We start from the raw sequence: 23,478 nt of genomic DNA, 5'->3' as shown, positions 1-23,478 counted from the left end.
TTGCATGAAATGACTTCTAGACGCTCAGATAGTCTCTACTGATTCTATGAAGAATATTCTCATCAAAACAAAAATTTTTTAAACGAAACTTTATTCTAAGAAAGCGCAATATTTCTGACAAACTTATAAACCAAATCGTAGGCCCATTCTGGCTGGTCGGTTGGTACCATATGTCCAGCATTTCTCACCAAAACTTCCGTTAAATTTCCAGCAGTTTTGGAGTATCCTGCGATAATGTTTCCGTCGATCCTCCATTTGATCCTTGGGGCCGTTTTGTACTCCTCGGCAGCACTGAAATTTAGGTTCTTAATGAAGTTTACCGTAGTTGGATATGCTACGATGATGTCCAATTGACCGTTGTAGAACAGCACTCTGTACTGGTTTAATAGTTCTACGACCCACGGTGCTATGGACTTTACTACGTCTAGTCTTAAGTTGTCTTTTACTTGGTCGCTGTCTTGGGTTAGATTTCCTACGTGGATACCTAGAATGAGGAAATAGGTGTTGTGAGTGGAAAGATTTAAATGATTTTTGGATATATATGTAATAGTGGGTTTGCACTTCTAGCTAGTTTTTCTAGTTTTTATGATTTATTGTATTTGGGATTAAAAATATAATTTTCTTTTGAAAAACGTAATAAATAGTTTATGAGCAAGACAAATTTTTTACTCTACTAATAGTCAATAAAGTTATTCGAATTTTTTAAGAAGGATTAAATTCCAAATAATTACCATCCTATCTCAAACATGTCAACAGACATGTTTCATCATTCATATGGGTTTTTAAAAGAAAAATCTATGAAAATTGCTGTCATATTATATGTCAGGTTTGTTCGTGGGATTTCTTATAACCTATCAAAGACCTTCCATCTTATCAACGAGGATCTTCTAGGTCATAAATTTAAATCTTATGGGTCGTTTTACTAATATTAGCCTACTTAGCTGAGGATTAACTTAAAGAGATTACACCTGTTGACTTTTTAAGGTTTTTTTAAATAGCTTGGCTTTTAAAATTGCGTTTTAAAATAAATGGCTAGATTGCAAAAATCAGGTCGAACTAATCCCGAGTCTATCATAAAATTTATGAATTATTAATATATTTATTGTAGAATAAAAAATTAAATTTAATTTATCATTTACTTAATCTGTATAAAAATCAGTTCTGCATATGGAAGCATAACTTAAATGGATACCATTTACACTTATTTTAACTTAGCACAATTGAAGATTAATTTTTCTTTTAGAATTTTTATCTTCATCTGATAAATCTAATTGTTCTTTTTTTGTCTTATAAAAAAATTATTTGTATTTATTGAAATTTTTTTAAGTTAGGGTTTTACTAAAAAAAAATAATTTAGTTGAAAATAATTTTTTCACATGCTACAAAATTAAAATAGATATTTTTTAAAATTTTTTATTCAAATTTTATTTATTCGTTCTTGTAAGAAAAAACAATTTTCTTTATTATTTAATTTAATTTTTAATTACATAAAGACGATCGAGCAGATATTATTTTTAACTTAAGCGTGATAATCTTTACAAGACAAATGCATAACTTAAATGTTTATTAGATTTTTAATATTATTTTATAATTTTAAATTAGGTTCATTTTACCATTCATTGATTTTTATAAAAAAAAATAATTAAATTAAGTAAAGAAACTTAACTGACCATTACCATTAATCGGCAATTGCTTTTTATCTAATACAAACTTTAGGCTGTTTTTATTTACTGGATAATGTAAAAAAATATTATTTTCTTCATTAATTGTTTCAACTTTAAATTACGTAAAAAACATCAAACAAATAATATTTTAAACTTAAACATAATAATAGTGATAGATATAACTATTTAAGACTCATGCAAATTTAAAAAAAAAATATTTTGGTGAACAAATAAAGCAAAAAAAGTTCCTTCAGACTTTATGTTTTTTCTATGTAATTGAGTAAGCTAAGCAACAAAAACATAATTTCCAAGATTGTAACTATTCATGTATCTACCATAAGCTTCCCATATGAATTATTACAATCTTTACATAAGAACCAACTGAATTACGTAAAGGTAGCCAACAGTTCTTTTAATCATGTGGATGCATAACTTAAGTGGATACAATTTTCACTTTTTTATTCTTAGCAAAAATTAAGTTTAATTTTTTTTTAATTTCTGTTTTTATCTGAAAATTTTTTCCTTTGGTTGTATAAAAAAAATGTTGTATTTATTTGTTTTTATGAGAACAGAATTTAAATCAGATATTTTAATTAATTACATAAAGAAACCTAAACAAAATATTTTTTGATATATTTTTTATTCTAAAAGTACTCAAATTAGTTTTCTTGAGAAATGCATTATTTAATAGATTTTTTTTCATTTTTGTTTATTAGTGTTTGTAAAAAAAATTCATCAATATTTGTCTTAACTTTAAACTACGTAAAGAGCATCGAATAAATAATTTATTTTAAATTTAATAATGTTAGTTGTGATATACAGAATTCTTTCAGATCCATGCATAACTTAAATGGATGTTACATTTTTTAAATATATGGTAATCTTATATTTTAGACGTAGGTTTTTATTATACCACAATGCTCCTATATGTTATATTATAAGTAATAAATACATAATTAAATAAATAAACTAAAAAAAATCAACTTTCGTTCTTATACTCCCACTCATTCTGAGTTATGACAGCAAATAGTAATAAAATGATATTTTTTTTAAGCAAGTAAATAAGCTACATAAAAAAAAATAATTTTCAAGGCAGTAATATACCAATTAAATGGGATTATAAATTTTCCTAAAAATATACTACACAACTCGTATCAAAACCTTTCACATTGTTAAACATGACACTACTAAAGGTTCCATAAACATTCTCAAATTAATCTAACTTACGCTTTACAGTAACTCAGCTATACCCCTGACAAAGTAACCTTTTCCGCCCCCAAGTTTAATAAATCTCGAAATTTCCCAAAACCGCCAGTAATTAAAACCGCCAAGACGATCCCTTTAAACTTAAGAAGTTACAGGCTTATGTTTGCGTAGTAATTGCACCCTTTAGTTTTAAGGATTGAGAAATTATTTACCTTAGATACTTTCTGGTTAAATAGTTTAAACCCTTGTATTTCTTTTTCTATTTGTTAAACCAAAAGATAATCTTTCTCACCTTTTCTTACAGCTGGAGTCTCCAGGAAGGTAGCATAAGACTCGTCACTCTCACTATTAAACAAATAGTTAAAATAAGTGGAAAATCCAGTATACTTTTTGAAAAGAGTTTCGCTATTATAGTCTCCATTGATTATCTCATCAAAGGCCTGAAAGGCATTTTCAAAATCTCCTTCCTTCATATAAGTCGCCCCCTTGTTCTGAAGCTCAATGAATTCCTCTTTAGCACCTTCATCTATGAAACCTAAATTATACAAGTAGTCTCCGTATTCAGCTATTTGGTGTTCCGGATCCACTAGGCCTAAACATAGACTTAATTAATAGATATATATGTGAATTTTAGATCAACTACTTACCATTACCAATAAGTAACCCTTTAAGGTTAATCTTAAGGTCAGCCAAAGGATTTTTCTTCATAATCGTATACCCTATAGCAGGCACGTACTTCCCACCATAAGATTCTCCAGTAACAAAGAATTCGTTCTTTTGCAACTCTGGAAAAAGTTGGAAAAACTGCAAAAGGGCTTCATATAAGTCCTCGCCAACCTTAGTCTGGTTTTGGGCGTAGCCTCCATTAGTAAAACTAAAACCTGTTCCAGCTGGACTATCGATGTACAACACAGAATGGTTTTTGGTCCAGGAATGTTCTCTGAAGCTCACATTTTCTCCGTTCGTAACTACGTATGGTCCGTTTTCAACGAAGAGACCGAACAGGCTTGAGGCACCAGGACCACCTATATGAGAACATCGAATTAGTAAATTAAAATTAGTAAACGTGCATTGAGAAGATTCATTTTTCAGTTTTAACAGAACCTCAGATTTTCTTTTTTTTATTTGTATTTGTCTTTTTCCTTCTGCCTGTTTTTCTTCTTCCTTCACTTCTCCATTGTGTTTCTTTTTTTTTCAAATCACCTTATTTATTGCAAGCAAATTTAGGAGGACAAAAAACAAGGAATGTTCAGAAGTGCTTTATTAGTCGAAAAACTTAAAATTTTGTTGACAAAGAAAGACTGATATAGAAGTGAACGGAAACCATTAAATACAAACCAACAAAAATTAAATAAAACCATTTAAAATAATAATCCGAATATAGAGAATTAAAAAATACAAACATTGATATCAGACATAATAATCTTCATTAACAGGCAAATATCACAATACAGTCAAATTTCCTGGTAGAATTCTTCAATACTATAATAAGCCCTACCCAATAGTAAAATTTTATGTAAGTTTCAAAAGGTCGTTAAAGAATTTAGTGTTTTCAGATTTATTCGTAAATAGTTGGACACTTTTCTTCTTTCATATACAAGCGACTTTTTTACTTATGCAGATCTTGGAAGCGGTAGAGGCAGAAAACGATTTTGCAAAATTGAATAAGAAACTTATCAATGGAAAAAAATGACAAATCTTGGAAACTATAATAGGTTCATAATTCTAAATTGATTAATTAATCATTTTAATTACCAAATAGATCTTTCAATAATTTGCTGCCTGGTATAAATCAATTATAATTAAAATACTGGATAAACAATTTAATAAATAATGGTTAAAAAGTCTTAACGACCTGAAATAAATCCAAAATAAATAAATAAATAATTTGATAGCCACTAAATTGCTTATGAAATAAGAAAAAATTCATGCATAATTTAAGTGCATGTGAGAATAGAAAAGTAATAAAATAACGCAACTACCTTTAATAGTTTGTACTCAATGCTTGGATCAAATCTATCATACTTAAAATTTTAATTAAAAAATCAACATTAATCGAATATAATATAAAATATATGATATACTACTACCAGACTCAACTGCCTGAAATAGTATTAATATTAAAGTGTTCACTTGCCTGGAATACATGAAAAATCAAAACAAATTGATAAACGAAAAACACATGCGCAACTGCCTTGAATAGAAATATTTAATTGCATAGAGTAATAGCGAAAAAATCTGTTGAAATTTGCCTGGAATGAAGAATAGCTTAATTGCATAGTTAAATAATTACTCTACTTCTAAAAGATGAGTCACAAAAATATCTTTTTATGCCTAATGTGTGATTTTTTAGTGTTGTGATGAGCAGCAGGACCCACAAGTAGTAGAAGAAGCTTCTTCTAATGTAAATAAAGATTTAAGAGTTAAGATTTATAGGTCAAAAAAGTATTATCTACAACACTGATGTCCCAATTAGAGAGCCATATCTTTCAAGCTTAGATAGCAGTGATCCGTGATCCATATGATTCACGATCAAAATCTTTAGATAGATCACAGAAAATCGCTGCTGATATATAACCATGGTTCACAATACAGTAGATGCTCTCTAAAAAGTCGTCTATTTATCATCATAAGTACCTTTCGATGCCTGTAAGTAAAACTCACTTGCTGAGAGTATATTGCGATTGTAAATAGTTCCAAAACCTCCTTTTGAAAGATTTTTTAATTGATGTTTTTAAATAGGGTAAGTAGAAAGAAGATTGGGCATTTATTACTAAATTATTCTACATTTAGGAAATATTTTTATTGATGGTTGATAGTTGATGTTTACAGGTTAGGTGGAGTAAGAAAAAATTGTGCTCAACTCTCTTTTTTCTATTTTTTTTAAATTATTCTAAGCTTTCTTAATTATTCTTAATGACGTCATTTATCTGGATAGAGCCTAAAAATACGTCATAAATTTGAATTGAAATGAAATGAATAAATAATTTTTCCAGGCAATTTTATCAAATAAATGTTGAAAGTAATATTGAAAAAAAATCCTTAATTTCCTGGAATAACGTCATTTATGTATAAAAATGGTAAATAAAATTAATTTATGGATTTGATATTTGTCAAAGAAAAATGGTGGCGCAATTTTTCCAGAGACATTTACTACATTAAAAATTAGGAACTTTATGAAAGGAAAATATTTTCAAAAAATGCATATTTCTTCAACTACCTGGAAAACATAAAATATTCATTTAATCTCCCTGGTAAAGCAGAATAATAGCGTCATTTTTTTGGAAAAATAGCAAAAGGTTGTGAGTATGGACATAATATGTATTTTAAAGTATGCCTAAATTCACCTTATTACATGTCACAAGATTAGATCTTAGAATAACACCAAAACAGCTATAAACAAATATTTGAACCTTGCATCTCATTATTCAGCTACAATACTTAGTTTCTTTATATCGATCTTCTTCTGCCGTAATAGATTAATTTTTATTTAAATTAGAGAGTATTATTGAAGTATTGTTTTTCATCATTTACGGTCTTTTTAGTTATTGGTTTTTGCAAAAAAAATCATTAATAATAGTAGTTTTTTCAGACCCATGCATAACTTAAATGTATATTACATTCTTAATAATACTTATTGTACCATAATGCACCCTGTATACGTATCTCACGCTTTAAATAATAATATCAGTTATGTTATATTTTATGTTTTACTATATTAAATGCTGGAAAAGTTGCATTAAAAAAATAGTTTTCAAGGAAATATGTATTTCTTCAACTGCCTGGAATAAATAAAATAATAATTTTAGGCTACCTGGAAAGGCAGAATACTAACATCATTCCTCTGAAAAAAAAGTAAATAAAGTTAATTTATGGACTTGATATATATCAGAGAAAATTAGAACTAATTTTCCCATATTAAAAATTTTGAAAAATTAAGAAAAGAAATCTTTCCAAAAAATACATTTTTCTTCAGCTGCCCTCACCAACTAGATTACTAATTTCAATATATTAAAAAAAGTAATTTCTCTAGAAAAAGACTAAGCGAGTCAGATAATCTCATGTATTTAAAACACTTGTAAAAAAATATTTACTTTTCCAGATCGTTTTATTACATAAAAATTAGAATGAACGTCTGAAAAAATTTTTTTTTTAAATACGTTTAAACTGCCTGGAAGAAAGCATGTAATAATTTTTAATAAATGCTTAATAAAAAAAAATTAATAACGAATTTGTTTTTGAATTTGAAATGTAAAAGTCATATTAAAATATTAAATTCTAGATCGTATCATGGAAGATCATTAAACTGATTTAAGCATATCCATAAATATTTTCTTATATGTTACTTGGATTATTTATTTGCCAGGAAATGCTTGGAAGAAATGTAAAATAATTGAACTCTTTGCAAAAAAAACTCTGATAAAAAATAATATCCTTCTATTAACATTTTAGAAATGTTCAAAAAATTAGTCTATTTTTCTCAAAGAGACCTCTTAATAATAAAAATTCAGAGATTGGAGGGACACAAAGTCAATGGTCTCAAATTAATTAAATTCATTTAATTTGAGACCATTGACTTTGTGTCCCTCCAATCTCTGAATTTTAGAAATGTATTTTCTCAAAATAAACTATACGAATAAAATATTGCACATTTGAAGTTAATCCAATTAAAATTTAAAAATGTATCCTTTTACCATGCTTTTTTTTCAATGACTAACATATTGGAACACTTGAAATCATGAGACCAGTAAAGCAGATTTTATTTATTGGAGTTTTTTTTTTAAATTGTTCCAACCTTCTTAAAATCACTTTAGAAGCTTTAAAGATTTTTAAGATGAAAAATCTTATCAATGGCATTTGATTTCTACAACCTTTTCATTTCTTTATCCCGAAATTTTTGCTTAAAGATATATTTATTAAAGTTTATTATAACTAAATCAATTTCATTTAATAATAATTTTTGAAGATTTTTTCCTTAAAATAAATAATTTTTATTGTGTACCTTGTAACCATAGAAGAACAGGATCCTCTTCATAATTATTCTGAGAAGGTATAAACCAGAAAAACAAGTTGGAATCATAACGTTTATCCACAGTAAAAAATCCAGAATAACTTGGAATACTAGCGAATTGTTCCACGGTCACTTTGGCGGCAGCAACTCCCTCTGCAATTTGATTGTTTTCTATGTATGGAGTGAGAATGAGTGGTTCTCCTACATCTTCTGCTTTAGAAGAAGATATATGCACTAAAGCCACAATAAGTAACGTAAAAACTAACTTCATGATGCTAATCTGAAAGAATACAATAAAATAAAAATTATTTTTATATGTATTTATGTTTAAACTAATGCGAAACTATGTGGGTCAACTTACCTGAAGATTACTGAGGGAAATGAGACACTTGACATAAATAAATTATCTTTGCCAATTAAATGCTTTATTATTATGTGGTGATTATTGATTATAATGCTTACGTCATATCATCATTGTTCTTATTGATAGTCATCTCAGGAAATTATTGAGATTTTTTTATATTAATTTTTTCTTTGATAAAAAATATATTATATATAAGAATTAGGTCACCTACATTATTAATCTGTTCTGATTTTAAATGGTACTTAAGTTATACAAATTGATTACAATTGTTTATATTTTACATTTTAATAAATTGTATTATGTAGACATCTAATGGGAATATGAAAGAAACTTATAATTGCAATACAGAATGCACGTTTTTTATTGATTTTCCAGAGTTGATTCAGCATGTGGGATCTAGATGTCACGCAATAGAATTTTTTGATGTAATGATTTCATGAACTATGCATCAAATTAAAGCAATGTGTTCTCATTTGTAATATATTTATGTATTATTTTAATGTAAGTTTGGTACATACTATAATACTATGTACCTCATGGTTTTTGTGATTCAAACCATTATTTAAGTAAATTATTGTGAAAAAATCATAAAAAAATTATATATATTAATAATAATTTCATTCACTATACATTAAATAAATATAATTATATAATTGATATATTTAAAAAATATATTTTTTCAAATATATCAAATTCCTTTTTAAAATTTTTTAGTTAAATGTTTTCTTTACTTTTAACCAAATAGAACTTACATGAATAGACTTCGCATAATATACTTTAGAACAATTGAAAAATTATTTTTATTTTAATTAATTATTTTATTTATTTCTTAATTATTTTATTTCATTTTAAAAATTTTAAATTATTGTTATATTTTTTATAAAAAATAATTTTAACACAAAAATTAAATTAGAATATGAAATGTATCTGAAAGTCGTTATGCTATATATAAATATGATTTTCAAAAAATTTAAAAAAAATCATATTTGTGACTTTTGAAAAATTTCTTTGTAAAATACTGAAAATTTTTAAATTTCATTATTATTCTTTTATCCTTAGTTTTAGTACAAAGGAACTTGTTAGAAAATATAAAAATCTTACAATTTGTAAAAAATTAACGTAAGTAAGACATTTCTACTTTTACCTTTTCAATAGAAAAATATTTTTTTAAATTTATTTTTAATTTCTATATGTATAGTATTATTTTTGGCATGTTATTATTATCACCAAAATCAAAATATTTCAAGTAAAAATTGAAACTTAGCTATAGACCTGTGCTAAAATTACAATAATAGAATATAGTTCTAAGTATTTTCTTCTCAAGTCTTAAAAACTCTTAAGTAAATGCACCTCGTATAAAATAACCTTAAAAATTTAATATTTGTATTTTTATTAATTTATTCGACTTAACATTGACTTCATTTATCTTAATTTAAGAACTTTATAAGAATTATGAAACAAAATTTAATTTCTGTAATTTTGAAATTTTATATGTATTTTTAGGTTAACATTTTTCTTATAGAAATTAAGATTTAAGTTTTAAATATTTTTACAAAAATGAGAGAAATTTATATTAAATTTATAGAAGTTGGCATTATTCGCATATTTTAATTTTTTTTTAAATTACTTGAAACTTTCGAATTTTTAAATTTTCCATCTAATAGAGTGACTAAGATACATTTTGGAAACTTTTTAATTAATAGATTTAATATTAACTAAAATAAGCTTTACAATTAAAAAAAAGAAAGAATCCCAAAATTTTGAAAAATTACGACTCAAGAAGCCAATAATTCTTTAATTTTGACTATTAGGGACCGACATATTTACTGATAAATGATTTTGTTACTTACAGGAATTCCTACATTTAAAATTCTAATTTCTTAACTCCTATTATAGGAATTTTTTTTCAGAAGTCTAAAAAGCTTCTAAAGAATCCCAGGAGGCAATAATTATTTAATATTTACTATAAGGAATCAATATATGTACTATTTTATTAATGATAAATGATTTTGTTGCTTACAGGCACTCTTGTGCTTCAAATTACAATTTTTCGACTCCTATTATAATAGGAATTTAAAAGTTTTTTTCAAAAGAGCCCAAAAAGCCTCCAGAGAATCCCAAGAGTCAATTATTTTATAATTTTGATTACAAGACATTATATATTATATAAATATTTATTACATATTAATTTTTAATATATAAAACTCCAATTTCTTGCCTCGTACTATAAAGATTTTACTGTTTTTTTCAAAAGGTCCCAAGAGTCAATATATCCCTAATTTTTACTATTAGGAACCGATATATTTACTGTTCCATAAGTGATTAAAAAAAAATACTACTTTTTAGATATAAATGTTCGTTATGAAAAAATTAACGATCTAAATTCATTTTTAATTCGTTTGCTTAATATGTTAATACCTAAAATTTGTAAATGTTAAAAATAATAATTTTTAGATTCAAACATCTAAATGACATTTTTAGGATGAAAATTAAATAATTACAGAAGTTCTTAAGACGTAGATACTGTTAAAAAAATAATTTATTAAATATAAGATATCCGTTTAAAATAAACCAGTGGTCATCAAATTCCAGTACAAAAATCATTTTTCACAAAAAGCAAAATTTCTGAAGAAACACCCTATATATAACCCTATCAGCATGTATATCGGTAAATCACTAAAAACCTCAGACAAATCACTATTTACTTATGACTCACATAAAATTAATAATAATCAAATTGACCTTGTAACTTAAGATAAACCGACTTTACAACAATGGTCTGATGGGCAATATTTTCAACTTAATATGCACATTAGTATTTGAATACGTGAATATGAATCAACCTCTTTTATTTTTGTGTATTGTATCATTGTTGTGAAGTGCGTTTTTTAAATTATTTGAAAAACATGTCATTTAAGCAGTTATTGTTTTTGGCCCTCATAATGTCCACCGAAGGGTTTTTTATGAACGGTTATCCAAAGGTGAACTCTTGGCCGTTGGAAAGTGGAGATGATCCAGGAGTTCCTCTTTTATTGACCCCACTGATTGAAGCAGGGAAAATTGACGATGCACAAATGGCCTCAGAGGTTTACTTTAATGGATTTTTAAAGAAAATTAGTTATTCTGGTAAGGAGTTTAATTAATTCAGCTTTAAAAAACTTTTACATTTTTTATAGGTTTTTTTACTGTTGACAAACTTTATAACTCCAACATGTTTTTCTGGTTCTTCCCCTGCGAAAGTAATTATGAAAATGCTTCAATAATATTGTGGCTGCAGGGAGGTCCTGGTGCTTCAAGCCTAATAGGTAAATAAGTAATTGTTATAGTGACAACATACATTTATTTTGCTTTTTTTAGGTCTCTTTTCAGAAAATGGCCCTTTTATAGTCAAATCAGAACGTGGACTTAAGGAAAGGCCTTTTTCCTGGACAAAAACTCATTCTGTACTGTACATTGATAATCCTGTAGGAACAGGATATAGTTTCACTGAAGGTAAATGGAATGGGATAATGATGCATGATTTATATGTTCTTGCTAGTACGGTGTAATTTTTTTTGTATAACTACTTATTAGGTCCATAAATCATAATACAAAGGAAGTTCTTATTTTTTTTTATTTTTAAGAAGTGGTTTTACTTCATTTTATCATAAAACCGTTTTTTCGCTTCTTTTAATGCTTATTGAAAAAAATTGTACTTTTATTCACATCATTTAAAAAATATATATTTTTTCTTAATTGTCAGTTTGCCAAATTTTTCAAAATACTGAAACGTAGGTTTTTATGAAAATTACTATTTTTTTATTTTTTCTTCGTTGTCCTAGCAGACTTTTGTTCTATTTTTATTTTGTCTTCTATATTTGTTAAATTTTAAATTTGATTTAGATGAAATTTTATAATTTTTTAAGATTAAAAAAGTTATTTTCCTTTTTTTTTTTGTCTTTGCCCAATAGGGAATTGAACTTTTATTTTGACAACAATTTATAAAGAAAAATTATTTTTTTTAAAAAATCGAACAAATATTTTGGTCTTCCTTGTATATTTTTATGAAATTTTAATTTTTTTTATAAATAAAAATTTCCATAGATTATTAGTATGTATTTACAATTTCCTAGCTTTTCTATTGAAAATTAAGAATTGGTATTATATTTTGATGAACATAAATACCAATAATATATGCAATTTTTCAAAATATTCGAGACAATTTCAATACATTTGTGTTATATGATATATATATTTTTATTTTAGTAGAGCCTAATAGAGGTTTTACTAAATATCTCTTCGTTAACTTTTTTTATATGAATAAATCTAAAATTCCAAAATTTCAATTTTCTTATAGGAATATTTTTTAAAATTTTTTTTATTGTTTTAATTTGATTGCAGGATTTTAAATATTTTCTAAAATATCAATATTTAAATTTGATATTAATGAAATTTTCTTTAAAAGATTAAAAAGGTATTCTCTTATTTTTCTTGCCTTTCCTTAATTGGAAATTGAGATCTTATTGCATTTTTTTTCTGCCACTATATTAAATACAAATTCATAATTTTGTTTTCTAAATTTCTATGTCTGATAATTTCCAAAAAAAAATCTAAAAAATCGCAAAAACATATGGGTTTCCATAGTTATTTAAAAAAAAAAGTAAAAATGTATATTTATTAATCATAAATATATATATATTTGTATGTTATATGTATATATAATATATTATATATATTTTTTTTTCCTGGCTTTTCTATGGGAAATGAAGAATTAAAATAAATACAATTTACCAAAATATCCCACACTTTTTAGATATTTTCAAATTTTACAGCAGTTCATGCTCAGACCAAGAACTTCTTTCTTTAACTACATTTTTGCAAAAAAAAATATACAAATATGCGTTTCTTATTCAAACCAGGGATTTTCTAAAATATTCTCCCGTTATATGGGAATTAAAATCGAAAAACACTTTAATTGTTCACGCTTTTGTTCAACTTTTTATAAAAGCATTTGCCGAATATTCAAAGAAAATTTCTCCATTAACATTCCGCGAAAATATTTTCTATTTTCTTTATAATTAAAGGTACCTTCTAAGCACTCATATACATATTGAGTACACTCTTTATATCTTGAGACACCTTAATCATAACATTTTCTAGGTGGTTATGCCCAAAACGAAACAAAAGTAGGTGAGGACCTATACGAAACCCTCCAACAATTCTTCACCCTGTTTCCAAACCTACAAACAAACGATTTCTACATAAGTGGGGAATCGTATGCAGGCAAATATGTTCCAGCTATCGCCTACACCATCCACACCAAAAACCCTTTAGCAACAACCAAAATAAACTTAAAAGGATTAACCATTGGCAACGGATATTCAGATCCAATTAATCAACTGGAATATGGAGATTATTTATATCAGTTGGGTCTGTATGACGATAACACCCGCAATGAAGTCAAGAAGCTCGAACAAGAGGGTTTTCAAATGATCCAGAACAAAGAATGGGCAAAAGCAGCCAACTTTTTCGATAATTTAATGGACGGTGACTTCAGTAATTCGTCGTTTTTTAAAAATGTTACTGGGTTTGAAAACTATTTTAACGTTCTTAACCCAGTTGACCTTATAGAATATGAGCTTGGCCTCATGGCTAAATACATTCAAAGGAATGACGTTAGGGCAGCAATACACGTAGGCAATGCAACGTTCCATGACGACAACACCGTGGAAGAACAGCTTTTAGAAGATGCTTTACAAAGCGTCGCTCCATGGATTTCTGAGCTTTTAAGCTACTATAGAGTCCTTATTTATAATGGGCAGCTAGACATTATCGTCGCTTATCCGCTTACTTTGAATTACTTGCAAAAACTTACTTTTGACGGGTCGGATATATACAAAACTGCTCCAAGACATCTATGGATGGTCCAAGAGGATATCGCAGGATATGTGAAGGTAGCAGGGAATTTAACTGAGGTGTTGGTGAGAAATGCAGGGCATATGGTGCCGCATGATCAACCTCAGTGGGCCTTCGATATGATTAATAGATTTACTAATAATAAGCCATTTTTTTAAGTAGGTTTTAATAAAAATACTGATAATAAAAACAGTTAGTTTTATTTATGAGAGAAAAAATTATGTGGATGTAGTGGAATTTTGAAAATCACAGTGTATGTTTTTTAATTATACTTTATCCTATTAATGAGGTTGTTAAATAAATGCGGTTTATTGGGTTCAGAATCAATACATTTATGTTGATTTATGTGGTCGAAAAGTCTATCGACGTTTCAAATATATTAATTGTCTTCTTTAGGCAAAATTTAAAATTCTCGGCCTAGTCATTAAAATTAAAATAGATGAGGGTCATTACATTAAAAAATCACTTTTAATATAAAAATTATATGATTGATAAGGGAAACCTATTTTTAAGGCTCAGAATCACCGACCCTATAAAATCAATGCTGAAATAAATATTCAATTATTTTTAAAGAGATATATAAAAAATATTGCTGCTTATGGGTCTATTATGAGCTTAATTTATTGGACAAGTTTATTTAAAAGAATGAAGTAAGGGAATAAAAGTGTCTTTAAGTTACTGTTAAGATAAATGTTAAATATTTTTAAGCTAATAAGACATACTTTGTTTAATGGCTTATTAGCTTATGAAATAAATTAAATTTTTTTGTCCATTCTTTTGTTTTGGTTTGTGATGACGTATTTATCATCACAATATTTTTTTCATATTGGAGCAGTAGTACGTTTGACCATTGATTATAACTTTGACTTATGAAACAAACTTCAAAATTGCTACTATAAGTTACATTTTTAATATTTTAAAGGCATTGATAAGAGAAAAAAATCTAATTAATGTTGGATAAACCATCAAATTTATGTTGAGATAAATATTTTTTAATAATTTAATAAATATTTTTTTATTCCGTTCCTTTTTTTTTGTTGTGATGAAATATTTATAACGACTATGATTTTTTATGTTAGTGTCATGATATATGAGGGGCTCCATTCCAAAACTCGCCTTATTCTTTTTTTAAGAAAAATTCGCTAATTATGTCAATAAACTAAACAAATAAATAAATTAAACAAATTAAAACATATCAAATCTCGCAGTCGCCTATATTAAAATCATAGGAAAAATTTTATATGATTATGAAACGACATAATATCATTACAATGCAAGTTTTGAAATGGAACCCTTCATATAATGTGTAACAATTGGAATGTCTAAAAATCACCGTTGAAATGAATATTTTATCTTTTACCTAATAAGGTAAAGAAGTTTTTCTAGTCTGTGATAAGTGATCATTTATTATTTTTTACTATTTCTAATTCCAATGATAATTCCAATTTTTTTTTACATTAAATTCTAGCACATACAAAAAAAGCAAGTAAATAAATACTTGTGTGTACTTATAACACTATAACACTATAAAAAACAAAAATGTCTATACAGTGCTTTAATTTCAAAACGATCCACCCTTAATAACTTTCTGAAAAAAAAAAAAAACACGTCAAATGAGATATACAGGGGGACGTTTAATTATGCATTTACTGAAGTTCTGTCAATCACCTCCTCACCTCCAGCTAACCTCACTTTAATATGTCAAATGGGAACCCCCATCGTGTGATACATCATAGTAAGGAGCGTAAAACTCTCTATTCAACGGCGCCAAAAAAAATGAAATCGGTAAATGTGTAAGCAAATAGTTAGCGAAAATGTCTAGAAATAATAACTACCCCATGGTGTGATACATTATTTTAAAGGGCATTCATTATGCTATCAATGGTTGTAAAAAAAAATAAAATTGATTCACGTTCACAGTCTTCTTCAGATTCAGAGCTTAGCATAGCAGAAAGAGAACCTCAAGCAAGTACATCCAGGAAACGAACACGAAAAATAGCACAGTGGAAGCGATCCAAAGCAAAACTAGAGCGTAACTCTGGCCAAAGGTACGTTGGACGGCGGGGTGAAGTTCATGAAGCAAAATCAGTTAAACCGTAGAATCACATTTGTAGATACAAATGTAATGAACATTTTACCGAAGAAATGCGCATGTCTATATTTTCAGATTTCTGGGATATCGGAAAGAAAGCAATTAAAGTGTAAAGAGGTAGGGTAGAAAAACAAATTTAATTAGTTTAACAAATTTATTTTATTAAATGTTCAAAATGCGTGCCGTTATTAGCAAGACAATAAAAAAGCTTATTTTCAAACTCCTTACGAACATTGGCGAGAAAAAAAATAATCAAAGCCAGTACATAAATATATCCTATCAAATTCCACACATGTTTTCCCTAATACAAAAACATCCAAATTTCAATAATAAATGTATATAACCTTAGAAAGTATGTAGATGAAGGACACTTAGAAACTTAGACACTTATTGAAAATCACTGAAATAGGAAAGAAAATAGGCCAAAATCAAAAATTTGAAATATCGAATTTTTTCGAATTCTATAGAAAAATGTGATTTTTTCTTGTTGCAACGGATCTATATGTAAATGCTAATTTTTAAAGATTTTTTTTTAAATTAACAGAAAGAGATATGAGTGATTTTGACTTTTTAATTTATGAGTTAAAATGTGAAAAATTTATTAAATTAATTTTTTTTCATACTCTCTCCATAACTTTGATTAAATACAAAAAAAATAAAAAAGAAAAATTATTTCTTTGATAATAAGTTACAAATATTGTTCTCGCTGCAACAATTATTTCCCGCGTCTAAAGTTAAATTTTTATATTTATAAATTGGCAATACTTGGTTGGCACCTGGATGCGCAGACGACTTAGCAGTCTTGCGATTACTTAAGCGCCACCAGTCGTCTCTGTCTCTCCAAGCATATTAAAAAAGTAATTCTCAAAAGGTAGTTTTTCGCAAGTTCTTTTTCGCAAAAGTCTACATTGTTTTTAAGAAAATCTAATCTAAGTGAATGCTTTGAAACAAGCAGAATCCAGTCAAGTTCTCCAGAGGAAATCAGGGATTCCTGCGAAACTCACATCCAGAAATTCCAAAGGTAAGGTGCCATTCATCATTTTTATTGCCAAAGTATACCCTTTTCGCGTCGAATCTCAACAAAAAATTTGTCTTTTAATAGGAACCACCTTTTCGCGACAATTGTGCTTATAAAATTTTCTGGCAAAAATCATTTTTGGCAACAACTTAAAGTAGCTGTGGAAAATCAATTAATTTTTTTATAGAATTTCCTCTTATTGCAATGGAAACTACATATATATGTACATTTTAAATACATTTTTTTGAATTATTAAAAAAAAGGAATAACTTAGGATAGCCATGAGTAAAAGAAAATCAACAATAAGTTTTTTTAAAGAATTTAAAAACACAGGAAAAAACTAAAATTAAATAATATCGAATTTTCTCCGATTTTATGGAAAAACTTGATTTCCTTCTTATTGCAATGGAAACTAAGCATTACTTTTTAATAAAGACTATTATTCTATGATTTTTTTTTAATTTAATAGGAAAAAACTTATAGGCGCTGTTTCTATTTTCCTAAATTTATATGAGGAGGTTTGTGCAGGCGGTTTATAAAAAATTTAGTATAAAAAATTAAATTATTTATTAGGGATAATTTTGAAGTCTTTTGCCAAGGAAACTAACGTAATTAGAGAGTTAAAATTTAGACAGTGGCGGGCGCTCAAGTGTCCTTAACAAAACACATTAAGAACTTTCAAGAACACATTGTTAGTTTTTGAGATATCAGCAGGTTTGTCCAGGCGGTTTAAATATAATTGCAACATAAATAATTAAATTATTTATTAGGGATAACTTTGAAGTCTTTTTTAAATAAAACTAACGGAATTAGATTCTTAAACCCTAGATAGTGGCTTGCGCTTAAATGTCCTCAGCAAGACACATCAAGAATTTTCAAAAAAAAATTGTTAATTTTTTAGATATGAGCAGGTTTCTGCAGGCGGTTTAAATTAAATTTTAATATAAAATACTAAATTAATGACTAAGGATAACTTTGAAGTCTCTTGTCAATTAAACTAACTGAACTAGAGCCTTAAAACTTAGACATTGATGTGCGCTCAAGTGTCCTCAATAAGGCACATTAAGAATTTTCTGGGGTATAAACTTAAAAAAAAATGGAAAAATTATATTTTTTTCAAAACATTTTTAAATCGTTTGAAATTACGCTGGCCACTCTGTATAAACTAAATATACTTCACATGTGGGTTTATCAGACCATATATTCCTTATCACCTTAAATCAATTAATTAATAAATTGAGTTAAAGCATTCCGTTATCTTACGTAGGCCGTACATTGTAAGTAGTATCTCCAGACACTCTTCATCAAAAGTAAGTGCCAACTTTCCTAATTTTTGTAAAAAATATAAAATATTAACATTTTCAGTGAATAATTATCATAAGATTCCACTTCTGATGCTGTTAGTAATCACACCAAAGCCTTCTCAACTAACTGATCTTGGAAATCCTCTTATACTAACACCCTTAATATCCCAAGGACGAATATCAGAAGCCAAAGAAGCATCGGCAGTAACATATCCAGATTTAGTAGGACCGAACGGCGCGATATCCAGCTATTCAGGATATTTTACAGTGGATGAACCAACTGACTCGAACCTATTCTTCTGGCTCTTCTTATCTCAAAACAATCCAGAAAATGACCCGGTGGTCTTATGGCTTCAGGGTGGTCCTGGTGCTTCTAGTATTTATGCAACTTTCACTGAAAATGGACCATATGTTCTTGATGAAAACTTAAAGATCAGTTATAGAGAATACACCTGGATTGCTAATCATTCTGTAATTTTTATAGATAATCCAGTTGGAACAGGCTTTAGCTTCACCAACGAGGGATTTGTCTCAAACGAAACTCAAGTCGGAGAACATCTCTATGATGCTTTAATCCAGTTTTTCACATTATTTCCAGAGCTTCAGCAGAATGACTTTTTTATAACCGGAGAGTCTTATGGTGGTCATTATGTGCCAGCAATTTCACATACAATTCATCAAAAGAACCCATCTGCATCTTTAAAAATTAACTTAAAGGGACTTGCCATTGGAAACCCACTAACTGATGCCAAATATCAAGCAGATTATGGGGCATATTTGTACTATTTAGGACTTATTGATGAGAATGTTAAATCTACTTTGGACGATTTACATGGAGAATTTCTGTTAGCTGTTGATAAAGAAAATTTTACAGCTTCAACGACTCTTTTAAATAAAATAAGAGAAGTGGCTCTGGAAGCATCTGGAATACCACAAAGTTACAACCACCAAAGCTTGCTTCCTGAAGATCCTTATTATTTCGAAGATTACTTGACTCAGCCTCACATTAGACCAGAAATTCATATAGGAAATGTGTCTTATGGTACCACCGATTCAATAGTTGCGCAATATTTGTTTGAAGACAAGACAAAAGGCGTGAGTGAATGGTTAGGGGAGTTAATAAACAATTACTCAGTTCTTTTGTATAATGGTCAATTGGACACTTTAGATCCGTACCCGTTGATGGTGAACTTAATTAGGAATATTAATTTTGACAGTAGAAATGATTATTTGAGAGCTAAAAGGAATATTTGGCATGTGGATGATGAAATTGCTGGATATTGGAAATCGGTGAACAACTTTACTGAAGTGATTTTACTGAATGCTGGCCACATGGTTCCTTTATATCAACCTAAGAGAGCATGCGATTTAATTTATAAGTTTGTTAGAAATATAACCTTAAATTGATTTTGATGATATATTATTATTATAGTCAATATAATTTCACGATTTTCTTCAATTATTTGTGATTACTTAAGAGTTTCTAGGACTGGATAAAGTGGCGGGCTCTTTTTAAATAGGTTGCACCACGGGTTGCCTAAACACTTGTAATTTTTAGTACCCCACTTGACTTCCATGTCTATTCTTATTACGTTGGATTAAGGGTATTATAGTGATTTTCAATTATTGTTTATATTTATGGCATTTGTGACCTTTTAAAATAATTTCTTATCTCATTAATTTACGCATTTTTTCGGTAGATGTTTAACTTTGACAACGTTGGACGAGGTTGTCAATAATACTTTGACGTCTGTCAGTGTCATCTGTTTGCTGTCATTTCAATTTCTCAAATAAATCAAAACATTCAAATAATTTTATTTTTTAATTAATTAAAATGGCCCAAGCCGTCCGTTCAACAGTTAAACAAGTAAAACCGATATTGTCCCTTGATAAGGAGGAAGCCAGAAAGCGTGTTCTTACTTTATATAAGGCATGGTACAGGCAAATCCCTTACATTGGTAAGTAGCATTAGGGTTAACCCCAAAAAAGTGGGGTTTATGTAATCACTTGAAATTTTAGTAAAACAATACGATATTCCTAAAAGTGAGGTACAGTTAAGGGAAAAACTAAGAGAGGAGTTTACTAAACACAAGAATATTCAAGATGTGAGGATCATTGATATGTTGGTCATTAAGGTGTGTATCTGAACTTTGTTAGTTGCTCCTTGAAGTAGTAGATATTCATTAAAATATTAATTTCTAATCGCAAAAGCTTCTATTTCATTAGTCAATTACACTTTATAAAAATATGTGCATTCGGGCAATCTCCTAATCAATACCTACTTAAATTATTGGTACCACAGACTATTTCTATGTAATATATTTTAATCCATAAATATAACTTATATTAGTAGGTAAAGTCCAGTGCAACTATATATTAGAATGGTCACCCGTCAAACCACCAGCATTTTACTTCTCAAACAATGTAAATAGAAGGTGGATGACATTGGCAGGTGTAACAATGTCATCCACCTTCTATTTACATTGTTTGAGAAGTAAAATGCTGGTGTTTTGACGGGTGACCATTCTAATATATCATTGCACTGGACTTTAACTCTCTAATTTCCTAAACTCTAAATTCCATATTTCCAAGTTTTCTAATCCAAAGATCATGAGGTATGCCAATCAAATGCCTTTTGAATAAGCCATTAAAATATTTCCCTGTTCTAGGTTCGCTAAAGTAAAATTTATCGAAATAAAAGTACTACTTAGTGTGTTACAGTTAGCTAGAAATCCATATCGAAATCGGTCATAATTAATATATTTTTTCAACAACTTTCAATAACTTTCTAATCTTGATTAATAAACTAAGTGGTTTTTTGTAATTTTTAATCCTTTGGGAGACATGCCAGTACTAAAAACATCATTTATTACTTTAATGAATTTACATGTTCCTTTATATGAATTATAAAGAAACATGAAGATAAATCAGGCACTATAACATTTCCTTGCCCAGTATTTAAAAATCAGCTCTAATTATTTATAACTTCACCAAATCGCATATGGCTATTTACATATTTTTTTCAGTCTTAACTTACCTAACTATTTCTGAACCTATTTTGGAATTTTACTGTTTAATAGTTTACAATTCTCTTCTTATTGCAACAACTTTCGTTTGCCAACAAGTTACTAGAGAGCTAGCAGTTCCTCCCTACGTCTTATAATACTGCTTCTTATGTTTATGCATTTTATTGATAAATAGGGGACGTCTCACTGGCACCAAACTTAATATTAAAATTAACAATTTTACATAGATTAAGCCAAGCAATAATCATAGGAATTACAATGACAGTGACAATTTGATAGGGTCAATATTCATTAGTGGGTTAATGAACCAAATTTACTAAATATAAGTCAGTTGTTGACTCTGGTATCTATATTAATGAAAAGAAGTATGGAAACTTTTATTATTTCATAAAAAGCAAGTTATTAACATAATAATAAAGATATACACTTTTTTTAGTATGTTGCAGAATATCCTTTAGCACCTACAACTGCCTTGCATCTTTTAGGCATAGAGTCAATTAATTTTTGGAGTTTCTAGGGGAATTTGTGACAACTTGAAGTTTATAATATTAAACAATTGATGTTACTATCAGAATTGATCCGAATCTGGCGATCTTAGACTTCTCAAAGATGTTCAATGAGATTTAAGTCTTGGCATTGAGATGGTCATTCATATAGTTAGGTTTTTTTCATGAACCTGATCTTGTTCTATCTTGTTCATTCCAATTTTTTGAGGCATTTTCAATTACATTCCAGTTATTTTAAGCCATACTTCATTATGTCTAGGTTGTTAATGATAATATTAGGTTGTTATGAAGCAATTTATTTCTTTCAGGTATTTATGTATAATAATTGTCTTCCAGGAATTTTTTCCCTTATTATCATTCAAAAAGTTAAGGACATTATATTCGTGGACTTTTGAAAAATAATGTTGCCTGTCCAACCTTAAATTAATATAAGAATCTATGCCTTAAATGCTGTACATTTTAAATGCTTTTTTTCTAGGGCCAAATGGAGCTGCAAGAAGTGGTACATATATGGAAACAGAAGGGCCACATAATGGCCTACTTTAAGGACACCTGGGCGCCCAAACCTAAGGATTTCTTATCAAAGTTTTTGGCTGGAAAGGAATAGGCTGTTGGTAGAACTAAGTGTAAATGATGTTATAATTTAAATTTGTTAAAGAAAAAAACCTAGAAACAATAAAGAGTAGTCTTAAAGAAACCCCTGTATTCATTCCTAAAAATACATAGAGCCATTTTATTGGACTCAGTTAAAATAATCTAATTATTCAGTACAATAAGGAAATCGACTGTCTTTGATTAGACTTTTAACATTTGACCTTAGATTTGAAATTACCAGACTATTTATAAATGTTCTGAAGTAACTGTGGACATTCCAGGAACATTTAAGAAGTAAATAGTAATGAAATAAGCGCTAAGTCATAGGTCTCAAATTTATTAAATTATAGTCAAAGGATTTATACGTGTTTCGCCCATACTAGGCATCATCAGATCCACTTATGTATTCGCACTACATGATACAAGTCAAGGGTAGAAATTACGTTAAAATTGGTAAAATCGGACGAAGACTAGTTACTACATAATAAAATTATTAAAAAAACCCTTTTTTTATATAATATAATAAAACATTTATTATAATTAATGTTTTATTATTATAAAACATTTATTATATTAAGATAAAGAAGAGGAAATAAAATTTTACTTCAACTTCCTGGAAAAACTCAAAAATGTACGTTGCTCTCATATCTAGTTCTTCTAGGGAGATAAAAACGACTAAATTAAGGCATATTACTCAACTGCCTCGAAGTCAACAAGTCAACGGTAGAAATTACGTTAAAATTGGTAAAAATCGGACGAAGACTAGTTACTACATAATAAAATTATAAAAAAAAAACC

The 23,478-nt window shown here is 27.9% G+C and overlaps 4 protein-coding genes across 4 annotated transcripts; 3 read left to right on the top strand and 1 right to left on the bottom strand.

Annotated features, from left to right (window-relative positions):
- Positions 1–74: 74 nt before the first annotated feature.
- Positions 75–8,378, bottom strand: LOC126742245 (venom serine carboxypeptidase-like). The gene is made up of 5 exons (XM_050448873.1): positions 8,243–8,378; positions 7,873–8,161; positions 3,518–3,895; positions 3,163–3,462; positions 75–484 (listed from the first exon to the last, which is right to left on the bottom strand). Exons 2-5 carry the CDS (start codon positions 8,150–8,152, stop codon positions 96–98), a joined length of 1,347 nt encoding a protein of 448 aa, XP_050304830.1. The 5' UTR covers positions 8,153–8,161; positions 8,243–8,378; the 3' UTR covers positions 75–95.
- Positions 8,379–11,023: 2,645 nt separating this feature from the next.
- LOC126742244 (venom serine carboxypeptidase-like) lies at positions 11,024–14,330 on the top strand. The gene is made up of 4 exons (XM_050448872.1): positions 11,024–11,371; positions 11,422–11,550; positions 11,603–11,737; positions 13,385–14,330. Exons 1-4 carry the CDS (start codon positions 11,152–11,154, stop codon positions 14,296–14,298), a joined length of 1,398 nt encoding a protein of 465 aa, XP_050304829.1. The 5' UTR covers positions 11,024–11,151; the 3' UTR covers positions 14,299–14,330.
- Positions 14,331–18,494: 4,164 nt separating this feature from the next.
- LOC126742246 (venom serine carboxypeptidase-like) lies at positions 18,495–20,013 on the top strand. The gene is made up of 2 exons (XM_050448874.1): positions 18,495–18,560; positions 18,616–20,013. Coding segments are annotated over exons 1-2 (1,347 nt in total). The 5' UTR covers positions 18,495–18,559; the 3' UTR covers positions 19,962–20,013.
- A 306-nt stretch (positions 20,014–20,319) lies between these two features.
- LOC126742247 (NADH dehydrogenase [ubiquinone] 1 alpha subcomplex subunit 6-like) lies at positions 20,320–22,783 on the top strand. Its single transcript, XM_050448875.1, has 3 exons — positions 20,320–20,512; positions 20,574–20,689; positions 22,565–22,783. Exons 1-3 carry the CDS (start codon positions 20,389–20,391, stop codon positions 22,691–22,693), a joined length of 369 nt encoding a protein of 122 aa, XP_050304832.1. The 5' UTR covers positions 20,320–20,388; the 3' UTR covers positions 22,694–22,783.
- Positions 22,784–23,478: the final 695 nt, after the last annotated feature.

The sequence above is a fragment of the Anthonomus grandis genome, chromosome 11 (genome assembly GCF_022605725.1).
Source record: "Anthonomus grandis grandis chromosome 11, icAntGran1.3, whole genome shotgun sequence".
NCBI classification, from domain to species: Eukaryota; Metazoa; Arthropoda; class Insecta; order Coleoptera; family Curculionidae; genus Anthonomus; species Anthonomus grandis.
Note: the sequence above shows the minus strand (reverse complement) of the source record. Positions and strands in the feature narration are given on the sequence as shown.

What these genes read in the sequence shown, in the direction of transcription:
- LOC126742245 (XM_050448873.1), bottom strand. Translation starts at nt 8,152, where the DNA reads ATGAAGTTAGTTTTTACGTTACTTATTGTGGCTTTAGTGCATATATCT. An exon ending in TGTTCTTCTATGGTTACAAG is followed by an intron (nt 3,896 to 7,872) that starts GTACACAATAAA and finishes GTTCTCATATAG; the next exon opens with GTGGTCCTGGTGCCTCAAGC. An exon ending in AGGGTTACTTATTGGTAATG is followed by an intron (nt 3,463 to 3,517) that starts GTAAGTAGTTGA and finishes GTCTATGTTTAG; the next exon opens with GCCTAGTGGATCCGGAACAC.
- LOC126742244 (XM_050448872.1), top strand. Translation starts at nt 11,152, where the DNA reads ATGTCATTTAAGCAGTTATTGTTTTTGGCCCTCATAATGTCCACCGAA. An exon ending in AAAGAAAATTAGTTATTCTG is followed by an intron (nt 11,372 to 11,421) that starts GTAAGGAGTTTA and finishes CATTTTTTATAG; the next exon opens with GTTTTTTTACTGTTGACAAA. An exon ending in TGGTGCTTCAAGCCTAATAG is followed by an intron (nt 11,551 to 11,602) that starts GTAAATAAGTAA and finishes TGCTTTTTTTAG; the next exon opens with GTCTCTTTTCAGAAAATGGC.
- LOC126742247 (XM_050448875.1), top strand. Translation starts at nt 20,389, where the DNA reads ATGGCCCAAGCCGTCCGTTCAACAGTTAAACAAGTAAAACCGATATTG. An exon ending in CAGGCAAATCCCTTACATTG is followed by an intron (nt 20,513 to 20,573) that starts GTAAGTAGCATT and finishes TTGAAATTTTAG; the next exon opens with TAAAACAATACGATATTCCT. An exon ending in TTGATATGTTGGTCATTAAG is followed by an intron (nt 20,690 to 22,564) that starts GTGTGTATCTGA and finishes CTTTTTTTCTAG; the next exon opens with GGCCAAATGGAGCTGCAAGA.